The 22,061-nt window shown below is 44.9% G+C and overlaps 1 protein-coding gene and 1 long non-coding RNA gene across 4 annotated transcripts in view; one reads left to right on the top strand and one right to left on the bottom strand.

The window, feature by feature from the left end:
- METTL24 (methyltransferase like 24) overlaps positions 1 to 22,061 on the top strand; it is a 62,186-nt gene that overhangs the window by 28,861 nt on the left and 11,264 nt on the right. Inside the window, exons 4-6 of one of the 3 annotated variants that reach the window (XM_075087441.1) lie at positions 1,749 to 1,977; positions 19,389 to 19,517; positions 20,347 to 20,921. In XM_075087441.1, coding sequence (XP_074943542.1) covers positions 1,749 to 1,977; positions 19,389 to 19,517; positions 20,347 to 20,520 — 532 coding nt within the window. In that variant the 3' untranslated portion in view covers positions 20,521 to 20,921. Of the gene's footprint in view, positions 1 to 1,748; positions 1,978 to 19,388; positions 20,922 to 22,061 lie in introns of those variants that run through there. The other 2 variants (XM_075087442.1, XM_075087439.1) reach the window with 2 other exon arrangements.
- Positions 11,281 to 15,938, bottom strand: LOC142054639 (uncharacterized). Its single transcript, XR_012659633.1, has 2 exons — positions 14,576 to 15,938; positions 11,281 to 11,679 (listed from the first exon to the last, which is right to left on the bottom strand). It is a non-coding gene; the product is annotated as an uncharacterized LOC142054639 (long non-coding RNA).

Raw genomic sequence — 22,061 nt, 5'->3', positions numbered from 1 at the left:
AGGCAGCCTGAGGTTTGTCTACATCAAAAGCATCTGGCCCTGTGCATTGTACCAGCTGGTATTGTTAGAAGTGTGTCATGGACGCATGTGTTCATCCGTCTCTGGTAGGCTCGTCATTCTAAAGCTGTAACTGTCCCCAGCAATTCGCATGTTGTTAATTTTTAGCCAGCTTCTCATTCCTAAGGGATTACACTGATCTTTGTTCATCAGTGACCCTTCTGTAGAAAGCTACATGCAAACAAATATGTCGATTCACTTGGTTAACTTCTGAACTTTTTTCCTAATGTGTGTTGAATGTATTAAAAGAAAACTCCTCTCTTTTCCTCCTACGTGGCTGTATGGGCTGGAATCCTGTGAAACAGAGCTGTTCTTAAAAGCATGCTGGGCTGTGTTTGCAAACCCTGGCTTCTCCTACTTTCCCAGGATGCCCAAAGGGAAAGGTGGTTGAGGAGAAGACCTTCTAATGGGGCATAGTTACACTGTGCTTAGCCAGTACTGCAGCAAGTGTCATACTGTGTTAGTAACTTCCAAAACATACGCTCTTCCAGACATTGTTTCCCGAGTTGGATTCATTTTAGTTTACCAGTATGTCAGCCAGTATGAGAAGCAGGTGCTCTGACAGTACATCTAAGAGTACTGCCCTTTAATGGTTTATGTATGATAGATAGATGCCATGCTGTTAGTACACAGTGGATATTCTCAATTAGTAAGACTGGTTGAAGCGCTGATTTAAAAATCTTGGTTCTCTTCCCAGCACTACATGTGTGTATATCCAACAGCATAATTTTGATTAAGGTCTAGTGCATGATTTCAACAACATTTGGAAGAAGCACAGCTCTGCTACTGTTGTGAAGAGGTTATTTTTAAATTTGCTTTTTAAAATCCGTATCTTCCTGTGCACAGAGAAGGAGAGGCATTTGGTTTTTGTGTCTTGTCCGTTTTGGTGGCCATTGTGGTTCACCTTTGTAACACCAGATTATAGACACAGTGGGAAATATGCCCAATTTTTACAAAACAGTATTTTATAAACTTTGAATATATGTGCTTTTCTGCATATGGCTTGGTTATTGGAAGTTTGTGCAGTGGGGACTAAGGAAAGTATTGTAATCTTGTCAAGAAAAAGCAAATTGGAATATATAAATATTACATATAAAAATTTTTATAAATATAAATAAATACAAAATACAAACAGAGGAATAATGACAGCACAAAGGTTCTAGCATTTAATCTACTTTCTTATAAACGATGTCAACTTCTGAATTAAGAAAAAGCTCTTTGGGAAGGTTATCAGCCTGGCTGAAAGTGGTTTAGTTCTTGCCTTGAAAGGAGCCCTTCATTCTAATCATATGCAGTATATTGCACTGAGCTTGAATTTTCTGGTGAGGTTAGTTCATCCAATCCACTCCAGTAGTTTCATTCTATAAATGAAAAAATGCATTAAAAGTTTCCTAAGGACAATTATGAATGTGACATAGGGAAAAAACACATGTTCCTTTCAATTTCCTTTATCTAAGTACTTCAAATGTTCATCAGGTATTGTTGTAGACCCTCAGCTTTATTTCTGGGTATCTCATCAGAATTAGGGTTAGATTGTGCTCAGTGCTGTGGATGTATCCCAAGAAGGAGCACAACAGCTCTTCCGCTTTGCTTCAGAAACCAATAGGTTGGATTTTACTGTGAATCCTCAGTATGTCCTACTCACTAATAGTTCTTTTTGCAGCATTAATAAGTGTTTTTTTGTTTCGTAGGCTAGGCAATGATGACAACCAGTTTGAGATCAGCATGGCCAACAGTGGATGTGAGGTGCATCGCTTTGACCCCAGCATCAAGTCAGCACACATTCAGGAGGGTCGGCACCTCTGGTATCATCGCCTGTCTATTGACTGGAGGGATCCCAATCCGGCCATTGCTGCTCATAAACTACACAGCAACACGAAGAAGCTGGGCACCATATTGAACGAATTTGGACACCAGAAGGTAAGGACTTGGAGGTCAGGTTTCTGACTGCAGGACTGGGTGTTGGGAAAGCTGCAGAACTTCCTCCTTGCTGTCTCAGGAGTTCAGGCACTTTCCAAGTTAATGTCCTGACAATGGGTCTGTCTTCAGCAGTACTTGTAATGCATTTGTTGTAGGGCTGCCTTTTCTGTCTTGCTTTTTCTGTGTGCCGATAACAGTCACTTTGATTTTAAATCACTAGCCCTATACTAAATACTTTCCTCCTCCTTTTTCCTTCAACTAGCTGGTGACATTGGGTGTATTTTCAGTCCTGTGGAATTTCTGGTCTTCGCCTGAGTATGAGTGCTAAACCACTCATACAGCCAAGTTTATAAAGAGAAGAAAATATTTGCAACAATATTTAGAAGAGGTAATGGATGGCTTGTTTACATTTTCAAGGTCACTGGTCCTAATTACAGTCATCAACAACAAAAACATCCTGTTCTGAAATTGGCAGCAACCTTTGGTGGTGTTTTTTTTTTTTTCCTAACGTTTCCCAGTTTGTTTTTAAGGAGCTGTGAAGACATCAGAAATCTTCAAGTCTCAAATAACTTGCCAGAATACATTTGAGGAAGTTCCTTAGGTTGCTTTTAAGAGAGTTTTCCCTCAGAGGATATACAAGCATGAATTCAAATGCTAATATTCTTCATTGCCTGCAGCTAGTTCTGTTTGTCTTTGTTTTTTAAGAAGTAGGCAGCCTGAGCTAAGGAGGAGCTTTTCTGTAAGATTTACAAAGCAAGTAGTGTAATGTTTGTTCAGTTTGTTACAAAATGCAAGATGTCCTTTTCAGTTCACTTCTTGGTTTTCTTAGTATTTTCTTTTGGTTCAGCTCTACTGATTGGACCATTTTGAAGATAAGAGCAGAAAAAAGAAGCTTTTTCCTACTTCTTTGTCATACTGTAACTATACTAGGCTGTGCATTAGTAAAACATCTGGGGGAAAGAGAGATGGCTTTCCTTTGATGTGTGCCTTGCATTGATTGGTTTGATTTTAGAAGAATTAAGTCACAGAGCAAATGATTAATGACCTGTTCCAGAAGTGGTGTATGAGTCTTGTGATATACCAGACCTGCTGAGAACAGTCAGTTCTCAGGTTATCGTGGTAATACAGAGTGATTGTAAGACCTTCTGTGAATGGGAAGGGTATAGGTATGAATTCTGAGTATATAACTTTCTGGGCAGAAGTTATCTGACATGAAAGCAGCTGGCTGGCGGGCAGCCAAGGAACATAATGAACATGTAACACATGCAGTCAGGCTTTCTTCTAGCTGTGTACACATAGCATAGGATTTGGTTAAGTGTATTGGTGCATCATGAACAGTGTATACAGCCTCTTGTTCTATTAGCATTCAGGTAGCTTGCCTGTGCAAAACTATGGCATTGGTGAAGTCAGGAGCTGACTGGCAGTGAGGATAAAGCTGTTACACAATCTGCAATCTTCTGTTACTTCCTATTTGTGAAACACCTGAATGGGCTGACTCTCCTCACATTGTTCTGTTTAGTTTTCCTTTAATTTGGAAGGCAGCCTGAGAAGTTGTGTATTGCATAAAGACATGGATAAGCTCCAATTTGTGAAGAGGACATCAAAGTAAATACCATGACGCTCAGGTTTTCATTCTTCCAGTGAATGTAAGCGGAATGTTCCCTTGATTGAATAAATAAGTTAATACAAAACAGTTTCACAGAATATTTTTCCAAAGCACTTTTTTTCAATTAGAAAGTTAAAACACACTTTTCGTTCCATTCTTTTTAATTTTAAAAATCCTTCTGCCTACCCTCAAAGTATTTCCGTTCCCACTTCAAGGCAGGAATTCCAGGCAGCTGTATCCGAAGTTAATGTCTGGTTTTTTCCTTGCTTTTATTCTTTAAGATCTGGGACCTGATCAAAGACCCTCCAAGTGATTGAGACTATTTCCACTGATGAAGTCAGAGACTTTGGATTGGGCTGATGAAGAGAGGGCACACAAGGCTGATGTAGCCTTGGAAAGAAGACATGCAGTTTGCAGGTTTTGTGTGCAAGGGAATCAAAGAAGTTGGATGGGCTTGTTTACACTCTGGCTCGGATGAGAGCACACCTGCTATTCTGCAGTCAGTACTGGGACCTCACCCACAGAAAGGGGAAACCCATCCTGATATTATGGCAAGAAACACAAACAGGTTTTTCGTTTTAGAGTGGATTTGAGGAAGGATTAAAAGAACTTGATCTTTCTAATTTGCTATGTGGCGTAACAGTCCTCAGGTCTCTGGGGAGTGTAAATAGCCTGGAGGTAGAAGACTTATTTAGTACTATATTAGGATGAGACTGACAAAAGAAACATATAGTCAGAGTATTTTGGGGAACTGTTAGAGTGTGAAATCTTTTAAGCCCTGGAATAATCTCCAAAGGATGTAATGAGAGTCCTATTTTCTGGTACGAAAATATAAACTGAAAATCTACTGGTGTCTCCTCTAAGAGCAGCAGTGTTTTATCAGCCACAGGAAAAGATAAAGATGTAAAAATTGATCTTGCTTATCTTCCTTCCCCCCTGCCCCACTTCCAGGCTTTTTGCTGAATATGCACACTCTATGCACTGCTGCCGAACAGTGGAAAAAAGGGAGAAAGCCACTGATGAATGTACAAGATTTTCTTTCTTATTGCAGTGGAGTTCAACTTTGTGAAAGCTTTCACTTTCCTATTCTCTAACTACCTACTGGGGTGAGGATTCTACAGTGCTGGTGTTCCCAATGGATTAGGGATAGCTGGATGGGGAACTTCCTTCACACAGAGTTGCTGGGTAATTCAAGTCAGAAGGGATTTTGAGAAGCCTGTAGTTCAATCCCCTGCTCAAAGCAAGGCCAGCTGTGAAGTCAGACAAGGTTGTTCAAGGCTTTATCCACTCTGGTTTTGAAAACCAATGGGTTTTCTCCAAAATGGAGACTGCACAGATCCTCTGGGCCAGCTGTTCTCCTGCTTGACTGTCATCATGAAAAAGTTTCTCCTTATATCCAGTCTGAAAGCACCCAATTTCAGTTTATGCCTGTTGTCTCTTGTCCTGCTTCTATGCACTGCTGAAGAGCCTGTCTCCACTGTCTGGATGACCTCTTCATAGGCTCCACAGCCGATGTTAGTCCCCTGCACAAAGCCATCTCCTGCCTAGGTTGAACAGGCCCCATTCCCCTGCCTCTCCTTGCAGGGCAGGTGTTCCAGTCCCCAACCACCTTGGTGGCCCCCAGCTGAACTCACTTCAGTTTATCATTGTCTGTCTTGTGTTGTGGGGATCAAAACTGGTTGTAGGTACACTCTTACAAGTGCTGAGTACAGGGAGATAATCACATCCCTTGGTCTACAGGCCATGCTCCTGCTAATGCCTCCTGGGATGCTGTTGGCCGCCTTTGCACCATGGCCCCCAGGACCTTTCTGCAGAGCTGCTCCCCAGCCAGGCAGGCAGTCCCCAGCTTGTATTATTGCAGGGGGTCCTTTCTCCCCAGGTGCAGGACTTGGCATTTGTCCCTGTTGAATTTCATCAGGTTTCTGTCAGCCCATCCCTCCAGCCTGACTGGGTCCCTCTGGATGGCAGCTCTGCCCTTGAGTGTGTGTATGGACTGGTCCCACCAATTTGGTATCATCCACAAACATGGCAAGAGCATCATCTAACACCTCCTTTACATCAGGTAACTGATGCAGGGTACCTCTGCTTTATCAGGTGACTGATAAAGATGTTAAACAGGATGAATCCTGGTATAGGTGCTGTGGCACTCTACTTGTAACTGACCTCCCGGTAGAGTACAACTTGTTAACCTCTGCCCTCTGAGCCCAACCATCCAACTGGTTTCTTAATTATGTGATTGTCTGTTCACCCAGACTGTAATGTCCTGACTTAGATAAAAGGCTACTGTGGGAGACAGTGTCACATATATATCCCAGTGCTTTTCTAGACTAGTCACAACTGGTTCCATGGTCTTGCAAGGGGGTCATCCATCTGAATTTCAGTTACAAGGGGGCTAATTCAGCTGTCTAAATAAACCATTCACCTATTCCCAGCCTAGGTTAACATTGTCTATGGTATCAGCATCCTCCTCAGAAGGTTGCTATGTTCCATGTAGCCCAGATTTTAGTATGCAATAAAACTATAAGGGGAAGACCATATTGAAATGAAACTCCCTCCCACCACTCCAACATTACTCCCTCTACAAAAAGTTCTAACTCTTAACCAGAAATTCAAACCAAGCTACTACATATATTCTGTATTCCAAAGGTTATTCTATAAAGCAAAATTAAAAACCTTTGACAGAAAGGCCTGGAGCAGCAGAAGCAAGCAAGAGTTTGTTCGGTCCTGAATGGGCATGCATGAGTAAATTGTATATTTTTACAGACACAAACTCTTACTTAAGTAGTAGTTTTTCTCTTTCTGGAGCTCTGTAGGACAAATCTTGTGTGATGCCATCAGTAAATGCTGTGAATTTGCATTCCTTGGCAGTATAGCTCAGCAGTGGATGAGATGGTCTTTTTAAAAACAAAATAAGCTGGAAAGGAGCATCTGAGAATGCAAAGTAAAACCTTCATTTAATCGGGAAGTGCTCATAGGTGTAACTTTCAGGGGAAAGTAGAGTTGGGTTCAACTCCTCCCATTCAAGTCATCTTGAACAAATTGTGTAAGAGACCGAACTGTGTCATTGTTATGAAAAGAAATGCAAAGCAATCATTATGTCCTGATTTTGATTTGAAGGCTTTAATTTACACTGGCTCTTCTGAAGAGTTTTTTCTGTGACAACCTGACGAACAAGTGTCTGCTTCATTTTATTGAACAGGCTTAGATTTAGGGTTTCAAAAAGAAAAACCTCCTCCCTTTCACCTGTTGTTTAATATTCAACGCAACTTCAAAAACACTACACCCTGAAGCCGTTTTGATTAATAACCTCATCTCCTTCTAGGCAAGTAATTTATCACTTGCTCCTCTCCTAAAGCAGATACTGGAGAGTCTATTTTGTGCTGCACTTTCAGCTTTGTGAAGACTGGTGTGGAAGAGCAAAGATTAAAGAAAATTGATTTACCATTTTCATTTAAAATGAACTCTGGTGGTGGTACACAAATAAATATAAAATAAAAGCCCTGGGAAAACGGTATAACAACTTAGTTGTGCATGGAGATTTGAATAACAAACCAAAAAGTTAACTCTCCAGGTTGGGAAATGTTCATGTTCAAGGTTTGGAGCAACCAAATCCATGCCATTACTATTTACTATGCACAATGCAGGACTGCAGGGGCCAGAATAGTCTTTTGAATTCTTGATGCTGCCTAGACAAAATCATTTAACTTTGAATTATCCCTTGTAAGGGTAGACTTAGGTATTGCACAGGGGGCCTGGGGGTTAGTGGGAGTTATGTTTGCTGAGGGGCTGCTGTACCCAGGTTCAACATGTGGATGCTGCTGGTGTTTATAGACTCAGCTGCCATCTTAACTCACAGAGGTCCTCAGTACTGGCTGATGAGTGCCTGCAGACTGGTCTATGTCCTGATGTGGAAGCCTGAGCTCAGGATAAGAAGCCGGGAGCTCAGAAGACCTGGAGCTCTTGCAGGGAGATGAGTCCTTGTCACCATTCTGCTGCAGCCAGGTAACAGCCCCCTTCACCTTGCTGGAGGGGGAGGCACAAGTTCAGATCTGCACTCTGCTACATTTGGCTTAGCGTCAGAAAGCCCAAATGAGACCAGATCTCTTGAATTGCTGCATCATACAAATCATTAAGTTAATGTTTGGAGTTCTGTCTTGAAAAGGCTTAATTCTTTCTTTGCTTTATTATGCTTATTTGGGGCTTTTCCAGAATCTCAATTCTACAAGGAAAGAAACTGATTTTTAGCCTCATTATTTTCACATCCAAGTTTTCTTGTGCAATCAATGGTCTTTAGGCTTAAGTGGCCCTTTTCCTGGAGCTGTTATTTACCATCCAGATATATCTGTGAAGAACAGCCTTTGCTTTGGTAGCGTTATCATACCAGCCTCTCCTGGTCTCCAGCTCCTCCGACATGACAGATCTTGTATTTCCTATAACATCATATTAGTGTTTCGCTGTCCCGTCTGCATCTGGAGCATCAGCAATCAGTACTATACAGAAGTCCCAATGAGGTCTCTGGTAAGGCTCAGTCTGTGACTGCCTTATTCCCCTCCCTCCCCTAGAAATGTCTGCAGTGCCACCACTTGTCATCTCATTTGTGTTTATGTGGGCAAATCAGACTGTCTCTTGTTATATCAATATCTGCATGGCACAATAGAAAGAGTTTTGTCCCAGAGCACTCTTTTTTTTTTTTTTTTTCTAAGTGTAAGCGGCTGGTCCTGGCCAATTTGTAGTAGGAGTATCTCTGCACAGTGAAGTCCCACGTTAGCACTGGACCCTTTTGCACCAGGCAGATGTAATACCATAGCTGTAAGAGCTTATAGTCTACATAGATGACCTGCCAGGGGATGAAGGAGCATGGAACTCACCTCCATTAACTTATATTTCTATATTTGAGATAGCTGTTGAGGTCCTCATAAACTCGAGGCAAAAGGTTAAGGTGTGATTCATGTCATTCAAGGGTAGGTGTTCAAAACAGGCTGGATGGTGTGACCTGTACATCTCAAATTGCCCGTCAGAACTTACAGTTCTTCTCTGTGGTCTGTAAAGGGAGATTGGGCAACTGGTTTGTGTTTAGATGTCTAAGGCTGGATGAGGTGCATCCCATCTTGAGCGACTTGCCCACAAACTCAGCTCTGTGTGCAGCATCTTTCTGTTTCTGCTGAGTTGCTGTCTGTGCTCAGCATCTGTCTGACAAGTCCTGAGATAAGGACTTCAAAGTTCAGCAAACCTGCCTCACATGCCTGATTTCCATGCTGGTTGTGATGAAAAGGAGAGTGCCAGAGATGATAACGTTGGGCAAACTAGCCAGAAAATGTGAAGTAATTTTTTTTTAAGTCATCCCATTAAAGCAAAAGCTCAGAGTGCTGGAGAACATGTTATTCTGCAATAAGGATCTGCCTTTAGCTCTGTAATTTGATTTATGAGTTCTTATGAGATGTATTGCCCGTAACACATACATTCAGTCCCTCTGAGGTTATGTTTGTACATACTGGGTCAAATTCATTCTCTGTGTAGCACGACTGATTTCCTTGAAGTTATAGCAGAGCTGCAGTTTAACCACTAACCGTTGCTCTGTGTGAACCTTTTGTTTGGGGGTGCATCAGTGAGTTGGCAAATTTTACTCCATTTGTTGAAAAGGGGCAAACTGGTGCAGATGTTTCCCACTGCAGTTGGAAATGCTGCCTTTTGTGCCCTTGCAATGGTTGCCCCTGAGTAACCTACAAGCTCCTGACAGACAGTGTCTCTTTCCTGGATTGTATATATCTTTTAATTTTAGTGACAATGAAATCAAGTTGGTAATTGCTCTGTATTTGCTTAGTCAGCTGAGGCTGCTGCTGCATAAAGTATTTTAAATGTAACTAGATTGAAGAGCTTGGCTGCAAGGAGAAATGGGCTTGACAACCTCGTGTTTCTGGAAGCAAAGATCTTTGGACAGTGATTTACTGCTCACCACCTCTCCCACTCGCTGCGTCGTATGCAAGGAATGCCTCATACACATTCCATTACGGGGTTTTCTCCTGGTCTCTTACATCTCCTTTCACCTCATTTAAATTCCTTCTGCCAGGAGCAGTTCTCAAGATACTGTTAAGAATAGTGGTGTTTCTAGGGAGCGATCTGAAGGTGCTGTTTAGTATGCATTTGTCAGGCATGGAGTGTAGATCTTTTTAATGATACCGTTGGCTGAATGTGGTGCGATCCATAGCCTTTTCTTCCCCTAGGAAAAGGGCTAGTGCAATGCCTGAATTGTAATGAAAACATTTCACTGTTGAAACAGAACTTATGCAGGTAATCTTCAAAAAAAAAAAAAAAAAAAAAAGGCACTTTCAGAGCTGAATTATCTGCTGAAAATTAGAAAAGGAGGATTTTTTTTTTTAAGGTTTTATTTAATTTTTTTGTTGCCTTCGTTGTGGTTAAGACCCTTCAGAAAAAAGTCAGGTATTAAAAATCTGCTTTACCAGAGGGCTGCACAAGCTGCGTTTAATTCTCAGCACAGTTTGATGCACTGATATGCCATTCTACCTTCTTTTCGACAGCAGCAGCAGCATAACCACTATTTCAGTGTCAAACAGTTGCATTCAGGAGAGTCACAGCACTCGCTCCAGGCACGGTGGAGTCGTCATTGGTATGCTGCTGCTGTAAGAAGCCAGTCACTCCTGGTTCCCTCCTCCCACTGAAACGGGAGTTGGCCTGCGGAACCTGCCCTGCTTCACAAGGTGGTACCGGATGCAGGGCACCTGCTGAGCTCAGGCCTGTATTTGTGCTCCCCAGCTCCTGCTTAAGCCATTAACACTGGCTTAAGCACAGTAATTTGAGTCTGCACAGTTTTAATTTGGCCAAGGTGCTGAATATCTGTCTGCTCAGTGTGGTGGTCCATGACATGACACTGTTTTTACGAGAATTGAGAGCAACGTCCTCTCCATAAGCAACCTGGTCTTTCTCCACTACCGATCTTTCTCACAGTTTCCAGGGAGTAATTGACATTAACAAGCTCTTTAGATAAATGCCCTGTCCAGAGTGCTTAGGAGCTCTCTGAAAAAAATGTAATTTTCCCCCATGTTTGTCCCTAGTAGTTCATCCCTCCTCCTGTCACTGTTTACAAATTCATGTCATTGGAACTAGCTATCTCTTGTTTGAATGCTTTCACCTTAGTGTCTAGATCCTTTCTGGTCTCATTTTTGATCTGACAGCAGTTTAAGGTATCCCTCCATTCTCAAAAATTTGAAATTCAGAGGTCAAAGCCACAGCAGCTCTTCTTTCCCCACCTCGCTGCCCATCCCAAAGGGAATCTTATAGTTGTGCAAGCAGTTCAGGGTGTTCCTTATTCACGTTTTCAGGAACATGCAGTGAACGCACAGTTTTCTTCCTGCAAGCAATCAGCAGGGTAGACAGAGTTGAAGCAGAAGAGAGGCAGTTTGGCACCTTGGACCAGAAATGGAGTGAAACAAATAGATTCCCATGAAGGGGTGTAGTCTTAAAGGACGTTATTGCACTGCCTATTGCAGGTGGGAACCAGGTCCTCCACCAGATTTAATTGGAGCTACTCTGTTATACCAAGGCTGCATATTCTTACCCTGCAAGAGGTGTTCTTTAAGGTGTGGTGAACATTTTTTGAAGATGGGACTCTTAGCCCTTTCTTCAATTACTTACATATTGAATATTCCCATGGGCACTGTATTAATAAACAATAGCAGGTCTTGCAGCCAAAATGCTGTTTACTGTGTACAACCATTTTACAGTAGCCTAAGCCCCCTGTCCCGTGCACATGTGCTCACGCTCACAGGTCTTGCTCCTCAGGGCTCTGGGATCAATTGTGGCTTAACAATTTGCCCTCTAATGCAAACCTCCTGCACCCACTGCTCCTTCGTCCCCTTATGATGCTTTTGTTGTATTGCTGCTGGCTTTCACCTTTAGCGAGACCAGGATAATGTAGCTTAATGTGAGTGCGGAGTGGGTCCCGTTGTCCTTTCTTGGTGCTGGGGCAACACAAACAGACTGCAAATGTTTGTTCCCCTTTAATGAAGAGACTTGAGGGTCCCACGTACGGCTTTTATTCTTTTGAGTAAACATCCGTTCCCACAGGCATCCAGCAGCGTCTGGCAGAGAAGATCAAAAGAACAGAAATGAAAGGATTTTCCCCCACTTTGCGGGGGGAGCAGGCAGCAGGACATCTCCTGTGAGATTAGATGGCTGAATGCGCTCTTTGCAAAGCAACTCATGCGCTCGGCCAGGGCTGCGTGTGGAGCAGCTGCGCTTCCAGCCTGGGCTGTTGGCCACTCGTGGAATAAATGCAATATTTAAAATGTCTGTTTGCAGCACGGGCTTTGGTGAGCAGAGCTCTTGCTGATGATCAGACTGATAAATAATTTAAGATCAGGGTTTCTGCAGCTCCCTTGTGGGATTTTTCCCACTTGGGTTATCTAGCCATCAGATTGAGGGACATGGCGAGGGGATGCTGTTTTTATCTTTTTCTGTACAACAGAAGAGCCATTCAAACTGAAAGAGGTAATACAGTGCAAATGGGAGCTGGGGCACAGTATTTCTGAGCAGGTATGCATGCTTATGAGCTGCTGCCACTCTGAGCAGATGAGGAGGTCACTGTTTGGGGGCTCATGTCCTCATGGTGGCTCTTCACCTGGTTTCGTCTTAGGAAGCATAACTTTGAGTCCTCTGCTAGTGGTGAGGTCCCCATTGCCTGCTCTGGAGACTGGTGTCAGTTTAAAGAGATGGGGAACCAAGATCTTTGATGCCCAGGATTTTTGTATGGGGAAGGTCCTCTCCCTCAGCATTGCCTATGTGTAGTGCCGGCCTGTTCCTCGCTGAGGGCTTGTAGATCTTGTTCTCAGGGTCACTGTACAGGAACCTTGGTCTTGGTTGGGTAGCAAGCTACACAAGATGTTAAGCACAATACCTCTAGGTTTTAGGTCATTATAGTCTAATGCTAGCTAAACCCATCAAACCTGTCTGAAAGTCAATTCAGGCTTTGGGACATGTATTATTTTATGACCAGAAGGTAATTAATGAGTGAGCTGCCATCTCTGGCTGGTCCAGTGCCCAGCATGAGTTAAGATGGGAAGATGTCAAGAACTAATCCTACAGCGAAGAAAGATGTTCATGATGACAAGAAGGCCACAGGTGAAACCCTGCAGCCTCCTGGCCTAATGTGGCCAGGGAGAAAGGCTTTCAGGCCGTGCTGATCTCCTAAGTCAGGTGGTGGTTGTTTCTCCAGAGATTTTGTCCTCTGGTAAGGTGGCATTGAAGAATACCTCCTGTCACCTAAAAGGCCTCATCTTCTCTGCCTCTGCAGTTAAGCAAGTGGCATTGCTTAACTGGGCTGGACTGGAGGGGCAGGGGTGGGGGGCAGATGTCGCTCTTTCTGTAATGAGTCTTCAGAGAGAAATTGCTTCCAGATGTAGAGTGTGAGGGAAATGTCTCAGCATCAGAGACCAAGGGAAGAAGTGAGGAATAGAAGTGGCAGGTCGCCCCCACGCCTGGGCTCTGCAGCTGTGGGAGGGAGTCACGTGGTTTGTCCATGTGGGTCCTTGCTGGGAGCATGGGGCAGTATGGGTGAAGTGCCGTAGTGTTCCTGAGCACTCAGCTGAGATTGATGCCTCCTGCATGCACCGGGTGGGCTTTCTGGATGGGTATGTTTGTCTCTCTGGGGCTATTACTGCTTCTGGCAAGCTGTTGCTATACTGACAGTTGGCCGTGAGAGAAAGTTAATAAGTTTTCTTAATATGATTTTGAAACATTTTCTCCAGTTTAAGTGGTAAAAATAAAATGACTTAATATCCTGCCCCTGCTGTGTAACGCTTTCATGGAAGCACATCACCGAAACTGGGAGAAAAAAGGCTTCTCTGTCACTTGCAAGGCTGCAGAGGATCAGCAGTGAGAGCAGAGGAATGAAGCTTGTCTGCACCCACTGCTGGTTTTCTGCTTCTTTGATGTGTGTATTGGATGAGTGACTTCAACTGGCAGTTGCCCTTTACTGTAAAAAAAGACCAAAGACCATGTAAGCACCCAACCGCACCAATCTGGCTTTGTGGCTTTGATGCCTTAAGCAGATACTTGAAGATGTGCCTGATCTGTCACGTTGGGAGAAAATAATCTCAAATGACACATTTGTCCCAGAGTAATTTTGAAGCTGGCCGTACAGACCATCACAGAGGGAGGTGTAAATGTGAGTAGGAGGGAAGAGAGGTAATTTGAAGGAGAATTGCTGGTATTTGGAGCTGTACATCACTGACCAGTAGTGATTGACTTTTCCCTTGATTTTGGTATCCGTGTTTCTCAGACCGTGGCCACAGCAGTCCCAATCTCCTCACCGGGTGGCTCAGAGAGACCCAGGATTGTTCCTCTTCCCACTGATCATCGCAGGGAGCATAGGGAGAGGCAGTCACAAGCTGCTGGGAGTGTGATTTGCTGTTAGGCTATGTGGCATCCTGTCTGCCATCAATTACAGCCTCAGCTCAGAACAAAAGGGGATGAAAGGGACTCAACATCCAAGCCATCGCCTGCTGGTGAGGAGGGGCTGGATGCATTTTGAAAGGAAAGAAAGTAAGGGAAGTATCATGCTGAAAGGTTGCACGTGGGAAAAGAGGGAAGCTACATTTTAAAAAAGCACACTCAAGAAACCTGTTTGTTACCTGCAAAGTCATGTGCTACCAAATCTGAATTAAACAGCTTTTCCTAGAGTTTTGTCTGTTGAAAACAGAAAATTGTACTTGGGTGGAGAGGGGAAAAACTGACGCGTAAGCAAGCAGAGTTTGTCTTGCTGTACAGCTGATGTCAAAATAGTAACCCAGTATCAGGGAGCCAGAGCAGAGGGTTATTTCTCACAGCCTCAAATCCTGAGTGCAGCACTGTGGTTCAGGAGGACAGGCTGGTTCTGAGCTCTGCTCCTCTGCTTGAAAGCTGTAACCAGCTCTCCCTCCTTCCAGCTTACTAAAAGAGTAAGAGCTGCTCCCACAGAAATGCAGGGATCCTCCTTACCTGACCTGTACCGTGTTTGCTGTTTTTGCCTCTCCTGGCTGCAGCTTCCACATGCTGAGTTGGTGCTGGAAGTAATAAGCTAAATTGCTTCCTCCAGCTACTCACTCTCAATTGACTCTTCTCCACGGGGAGCTTTAAATGGTGCCCACGGGGCAGCGCAGAGCCTGAAATCCCCGTTAACCCTGGTAGTTCAAGGCAAACAGCTCTGATCTCTGCTTTAGGAAATTATGCAATTGTTGTAACAAGTCATTACCCTAAAAAGAAGAAATGAACCTTCATACAGTATGTGTTAACCTGCACTAACTAAACCACATTCTTTTTCAGCTGGTTTATATGCTTGGTTGCACATGAGGAAAGGCCTTTTTTTGTCTCCAAGTATAACTGGTACAATGCTGCAGTGCTTTTTCAAGGGAGCTAAACACTGATAAAATATTTTAAAAATTGCAGGTTTTTTACTTCTCTGTGATAACCTAGTTAGCTTGTGAAAGATAAGAGGATTTGTGGAAGATAAGAGGAACTTGCCTTGGTCTCTGGGTGCTCGAAACCAATGGGCAATCATCATCCATCCTTTACCTTCAGGCACTGTAGATCTTTGTCCTCCAGGGTTTACTCTCAGCAGCACACTCCAGCTGGGCTCCCAGGTGATTTAGAGCTCTGAGTTTATAGATTTGTCCACTAATCTGTTCACTGGCACTTTGAATCAAGGCATTTGGAAGGTGGTTGTGCATTTCTTACCGGTAGTGTGCAGCTTATCACTGAGGGTAAATATCTCCTGAGTGGTTTAATCATCACAAAACTTGTGTTCAGGGTTAGCAGGACAGTTGTTATTCCCTCAGATACTCTAACAGAAAGCTGTTTTGCTGTTCATATTTTACCCTATCTGTTGCATAAAATGGAGACTCTGGGGTGAGATGGATCCCTTGCCTGGAAGGCTGTCACAACAGTTGGTGGGTAGAGACAGGTACCTTCCTCCCTCTGGGTCTCTGAGCAGCACGGGGCACTACAGGTAACAAAGAGCCTCTGGTTTCTGTATGCAGCACACCCCCACTAGTGTTGTGTTTCTTTCCTGGTCATTTCAGCATGTGTTTAAGCAGTTATTGCAGTAACTCATTTTATCCTACCAAAACGTTGGTTAGCAGCCACTTTTCAGATAATTTTTGCAAATACAGCGCAGAGTGTGCGGAGTACCTGCTGAGCAGCCAGAGCAGCAGTTAGTGTTATGAGAGAAAAACAAACCAGCCTAGATGATGACTGGAGACATTACTATGGGAAAAAGATGTCCTACTGTTGCCATAAAGCAAAATCATGGGAAAACAAAAGCAAACACTTAGAAACATTCCCATCCTCCCCATCCCCCCCCTCCCCCCGCAAAAAAAGAAAAAAAAGGCTTTTGAATAATGTGTCTCCTTTCGAGGTTACAAAAGTCTCCCAAAGATAAAAATCTGTGATTTCTGAAGTGCAGCAGCACAGTCCTATGGCAAATGCACCCATGCGGAATCAAAACTACCTACAAAATTGCATTACAGGTAGAGCTGCAAGTCACTGTCTGAAAAATAAGTAACCTATTTAAATGTATAAAGGGAAACAAGTGAGCTCAGCCATGAAGTAGTTCTCAGCTGAAATGTCATGAGTAGCAGCATTTGCATTCAGCCTCCCCATGAACCCAAAGGAGCGCTATGCTAAACTGTTTCACTGACCCACGTATGGACAGGCTGACAGGCTCTTTGTTGCAGAGTCAAGTTAGGAAATACCAGAGCTAAGGTTGTCCGTGCAACCTTCCTCTCCACCCCCCATGCGGACATGCCACAATACGGAGTTTAATTCCATAATCCCTTGGTCATTTTCCACTGGCTCCCTGCCTCCCTCTGTGCGGAGGAGGCACAATGCTGCCTTAATGAGCAGACAGGCAGTGGCTTGGCTTGTCATTATTTGGTTTGTGACTGTGGACCTCATTCAAGTGCCACTCTCCAAGTCCTGCTCTGAAAATGTGGTGTTTTACAGCTTCTCCCATAAAAGTCTTGCAGTCCTTCACAGACACAACCCTTGTACCCTGCAGTGGGAGTTCAGTGGTTAATACCCTCGTTTTGCAGATGGAGACCAGAAACAGCAAACGTTTTAACATCTACTGGTTCTTGCCATCCCATGCCCGTCCATAGTGCTGGAGCACAGTCCCTGAGGAGGGCTGATGTGGTTGTGAGCACTTTGTACCTCAGCAGATCAGACCTCCAGTCAGAGAACAAGGGAAGGTAGATGTGGCCACCCCATTGGAAATGAGGATGTCACCAAGCTGCCTTGCACAGGGTCCTCAGATCTCAGTTCTACTCTCCAGGCTGGTCCACTTCTGATGCTTCACCATGTTTGCCTCTAATGACCTCTGTTTTCTCACTAGTAGCAGCATTATCCAGCCCAGGTCATAGTAAGACAGGTGCAAGTAACCATTACTCCCCTAGCCTTTATCCCATTCGGAGCAAGAACAGCCCAGGACCTGTTGCTCCTCTTGTCTCCCTTCTCTGGGTAATACAATTGCAGTTAGGAAGCACCGAGCCCTTCACCTTCCATTGGTTTCTGCCCTCTTTCAAAGACCCTTCTCAAAGCCGAGGAAGGAGAACACTCTCTATTGCTGGTGCTGTGCTCTGTGTGTACCTCATTACTAGAATTTCCTCCACCGCTACCTTCAGCCCTGCCTCTTAAATCTCTGCCCAAGCTCTCCATCATACTCCTTTTTCCAAATGTCTTTCACCCAAACTTCCAGTCTGAAGGTAACTTCTCCATCAGTCCCTGGTCCCAGCCTCTTCAACCTCTGTGCTTTTTGTCTTAATGTTTCTTCCCTCTGCTACCAGCCCTACCTGCCTCTGTCTGACCCTTAGGCAACCAGGGGCCACAGACTGCAGAGCTTTGGGCATCCAGGTGTGATCAGTGCTGGTCCTACAGGTCCAGGTAGGCTGAACAGACCTTTGCCGTGAAGCAAGAGCCCCTCTGTAGGAAGCCCACACAGTTACTGTCATTTATTTTTGACATATGGGGTTAACATTTGAAATTAATTAATTAACTCTTAAAACTTCATGTCCAGTGTCTTTTGACATTGTGGTTTTGATCCCTAACCTCAGGTTAGGGATGAGGAAGAATGTGGCAAGACAGCTGTATGAGGCATCCTTCCTCCTCTCAACTGCACCTACCTATGAAAGTGGACGCCCAAGTTATTTACAGCCCTGGCCCTGCTCTCTAGGCTTTAGATTGGTGAAGGGTCTTTATGCACATTTGTGGGTGAAGCTGAGGAACCAACAGCATTTCCCTTATCCAAGGCACAGTTGAAGAAGCAGCCATGCAAGATCCCCACACGGTCGTGGCAGCTCACCTCACCCAAACCTTGCCATGGCCCTGTGGTTTCTGGCTACGGCCCCTGCAAAGCAGAGTTCTGTTGTACAGGCAGGGTGCTCCCAGCACAACCCCTCCCCTGTGCCCCTGGGCAGAGGGGTCCACAAGCCAGGACCCCAGCCTGCATGGACAGGGCATGGCCTGACACCAGCAAGGCGTCCTGGGATGGCGCAGCTTAGGGAAGCAGTTGCCTTGGCGATCCTTTTACATCACCTGCCCAAATTTCTCTCCTGTACCTGCACAGGTGCCTTTTCTGACACTGCCTCAAGGATTAGGGTAGGCTGCTGAGAGAGCCTGGGGTTTTGGTTTGGGTTTTTTTTGTTTATTTTTTGTTTGTTTGGTTGGTGTTTTTTTTTGTACTATTCTTGACTCTATTTAGAGTCTTCAGTTTTCACTTCAAGTGCATCTTGAGCATGAGCAGACGGGCAGCAGCAGCAGCTCAGGTGGAACCAGCACAGGCAAACCCCACTTTCATGTGTGGGGAGTTTCCCCTGTTCAGCTCTGGGAAACATGGGCCCTTGAGCTCTGCAGCTAGTGAGCACTACTGCAGTCATCGTTTTCTATCAGGTGTGAAATTTTGATGAAATGCTCTTTTTTTAATTAAAGTATACAACTCCCTCCAGCTAATAACCAAGCAAAATCAGCAGTTGTGTTGGGCTGCGAGAAGTTGGTTTTCTGAATATCTGGTAACAAAATTAAATAATGGTCTAAAATTAAAACAGGTGCTTGTTTGTTAGTCGTATTTTTCCCTTCAAGCAACTTCATGGCTTCTTTCCTGCTATCCCTTTTTCTTTGGAGGAGCTGCCCTTAAAACCCTGCATAATTTTTCTTTGAACTGGTCCTCCTCACTCAGTGTCTATAGTGATGCCTGCAAAAGCTTCAGAGAGCAGCTTGGCTGTGGCTAGCTCGTGGCCTGAGCTGCTCATAGTATTCATTTCACTTTGGCCTTCTCTTGCGCTTGTGTGGGGCATGTAGCATCTGGCACGTAAGGCCCCTGCTCTACTGTGGTGCAAGTAATCACTGTTAGTCTGTTTTGTTCTCTTACAGGATTTTGTGATGGAGAAATAAGGAACAGTAATGCCTTAGTGTCTTTGCTTAGTGAGGTGGGTTTCTTTTTTCTGTAGCTTTGATGCCACCACAAGATTTGTGAAGGAACAATAACATGCTTTGATTGTAGGATCAGCTGCATTGGACACCTTGGGGTACAAAGCTTTTCAGTCCAGGAGTCAGAGGCAGGAGAGGGGCTGTGAACAGGCAAGCACGAAACTTCACCTACTGTCCATATTAGCCCTAGGATGTTCTGAGATTTTAAATCTTTTTTCTTAAAACACTACAGGAACTGTACATAAAAGCAATTACGTATATTATAAAATGGACAAGCCTGGCCTCAGGTGTTACAATAATTGCAAAGCCTCTCATTTTCATGTTTTCGTTGCAGATTGATGTCCTCAAAGCAGATGTGGAAAGCGCTGAGTGGAAAATTTTGGAAAACCTGATCCTAGAGGATGTTGTGGAGCAGATAGGACAGCTGGTTTTTGAGGTGCATATCCACTGGCCTGGGTTTGAGGTCAGTGGCAATGACAGCACCGTGGTCCGGTACTGGTACAGTCTGCTCCGAGAACTGGAGCTGAAGGACTTCAGGCTTTTCCATACCTACAAAGACTTATCAAAACCACAGATGTTTCTGAAAAAGGAAGCCTTCAATGCCAGTAGCTGTTACACACTGAGCTGGGTAAATACAAGGTGGAGATAGCAGAAAGGAATTTATGATGTGTGACTGTGAGCCATCTGGCCCCGTAGCGTTATTGAAGAGGACTTTGGCGTCACTGGCTAAAGTTGCTAAATATGCACACAGTGATTGCTAACAAAATGGACTGGCTTTTATTTTTATATGTTGTCAAAAGAACCGCACTAGAAGATACTTGGTGCAGGTCTGTGTAGCAATTTATTTGCCAGCAGGTACACTGTCTCAGAGAACAGAGGTTTCTGTAAAGGTTTGTCTGGGGTGGCTAACAGCGCAGCTTCCCAGGCTGCCCCGTGCCTGAGTGTGCCAGCACAGAGGGCATCCCTCTGGGGCTGCCCCAGGATGTTCTGCTCGCTGAGCTGCACCGGCCCCTGGGCAGCAGAGTGCTCGTGAGGAGGTGCCTTTCTCAAAATGGTCAAGTGTTACTTCTCTGTAAAGCGATTGTCTTTGATTTACACCTTCTTTACTTTTGCCTTGTTTCCTATGGAACAAATTTTAGGCAAGAACAGTATGTTCTCCAACCCACTGGCAAGTTTCAGCTAAATTCGTCAGAGGCAGAAATCACCACCAAATGAAGTTCTTAACCTGTTTCATTCAACAGCTTCTGCGTGCTCTGACTTTAGTTCTATTGAGTTCAGTGCTTATCACACAGGTGATGGTGGGACAGAGGGTCTCAGCTGTAGGAAAAGCTGCTGCCAGCACTCCTCCTCCTCACCCTCCAGAGGCTTCAGCCACAGAAGACAGAGCTTCCCTAGTTCCTCTGCTCAAAGAATGGCTTTGTTTAAATGACTCTTGCAATGGCTGTAGCAAATGGTTTTTTATCTAGCGAGATACTTATTTAAAAGAGCTGAAAGTGAAACCTGGTCTTTTTTGTTCATTTGTTCGGGGTTTTAGTTGAATGTTTTGCTGTGTGCCTTCTCCAGCACTGCGCCTGGACACCTGCTACCTCCTCAGCACCTCCCTGGCCCGGCTGCCTCTCCCCAGCATGAGCAGGCCAGACCCCAGGTCTGCACTGATGCTGGCAGATGTTGTGGCAGAGGCAGGTGCCGTGGTCTGCTGGGGCTCTGCTGGCTGGTGTGTCTGCAGTGCACTCCCAGGAGCCAGCCTTGGCCGTTCCCTGAGGACCTAAGGACCTGAAAAATATATAGCAGATTGGGTTTTTTTCTTCTCTTTCAAAGAATTTTGACATTAAACTTTGCATTAAAGTACAAGATGTTACCACTTCCATGTCTTTCGTGTATGGCTTTTGTAACTGCATTTGGTTTCTGACTTCTGCAGCGCTCAGTGTTCCTCCCTTTAGTGTGCTTCAGCCCAGTGTTGTGTTTCTAACCAGTCTCTTTCTGCCCCCGTGTTGTTCCTTCTCTTGTAATCCTGGCATTCCCCTCTCTCCTTTCACACCCTCCTTTCCTTTTTCACCCTCTCTGCTGCCTCAGCTCCCTCATCCCCTCCTTCCCAGAGCAGGGCCCTGCACTGGACCCAACATGCCCACAGGATCTCAGCAACCAGTCAGAGGGGAAAAAAAAAGGGTAGGAGGTCTTCCTTCCAGCCAGGCGAGTCAGCTTTCTCCGAGAGGCACTGCTTTGCCTCACCAGTGGATCAAGCCATTCCCCTCACCTTCCAGAGGCTTCTTCCCCAAGGAAGCATCTGCTTTTCTCCTCTCCTACCTCTCTGAGGGCTCCTGCTGCCCCAGGGTGGGCAGGGACTGCTCTCCCCAGCAGAAACTGCTTCAGCCCTTCAGGTCAGCTCCCATTCTTCCAGAAGAGGCCAGCAGGTGGGTGACCCTGCTGGGGTGACAGTCTTCCTCCCACTGCCCTTGCTCTGGGGCTGCGAGGGGTCACCTGCCCTGACCCTGGCGCCCACCTCCCTACCAGGACGTGCAAGGCCCCTCGTGGGGCTTGAAACCGCGGCAGCGAATCCAACTTTGAACATCCATGTTGGCCACAGAGGCCACAGACCTCGGCTGCTGTGGAAGAGGCAGAAAAAAAAAGGTCTGCCTGCTTCAGTGGTGAGGGACTAGGGTGGTGAGGGGCTGGTGGAAACGGGGGCAGGATTTAATCTCTTGAGGAAGCCAGCTCTGTGCCCTTTTGCGTTCAGGTTTGTATCAGTCTTCCAAATCACATCTGAAATTTTAACTTGTGGCTAAATGTCAAACCCTTTCTTTTTTAACAAGCGCATGCTGGTTTTTCAATCTACTGCCTCTCAGTCACGCTGACAGTGCCTTGCATTGTATGGGGTCTGCTTCACCATTTTATTTTCCTTTTAAAAACAAATCCATCTACTTCTTTAGTTACAGTTTAAGAGGACTTGACATGGGTTTCTGCACATCAAACACCCCATTTGGGGAAGAAAGTGGACGGTGCAGCGGGA

This window comes from Phalacrocorax aristotelis, chromosome 3 (genome assembly GCF_949628215.1).
Source record: "Phalacrocorax aristotelis chromosome 3, bGulAri2.1, whole genome shotgun sequence".
Taxonomy (NCBI): domain Eukaryota; kingdom Metazoa; phylum Chordata; class Aves; order Suliformes; family Phalacrocoracidae; genus Phalacrocorax; species Phalacrocorax aristotelis.
Note: the sequence above shows the minus strand (reverse complement) of the source record. Positions and strands in the feature narration are given on the sequence as shown.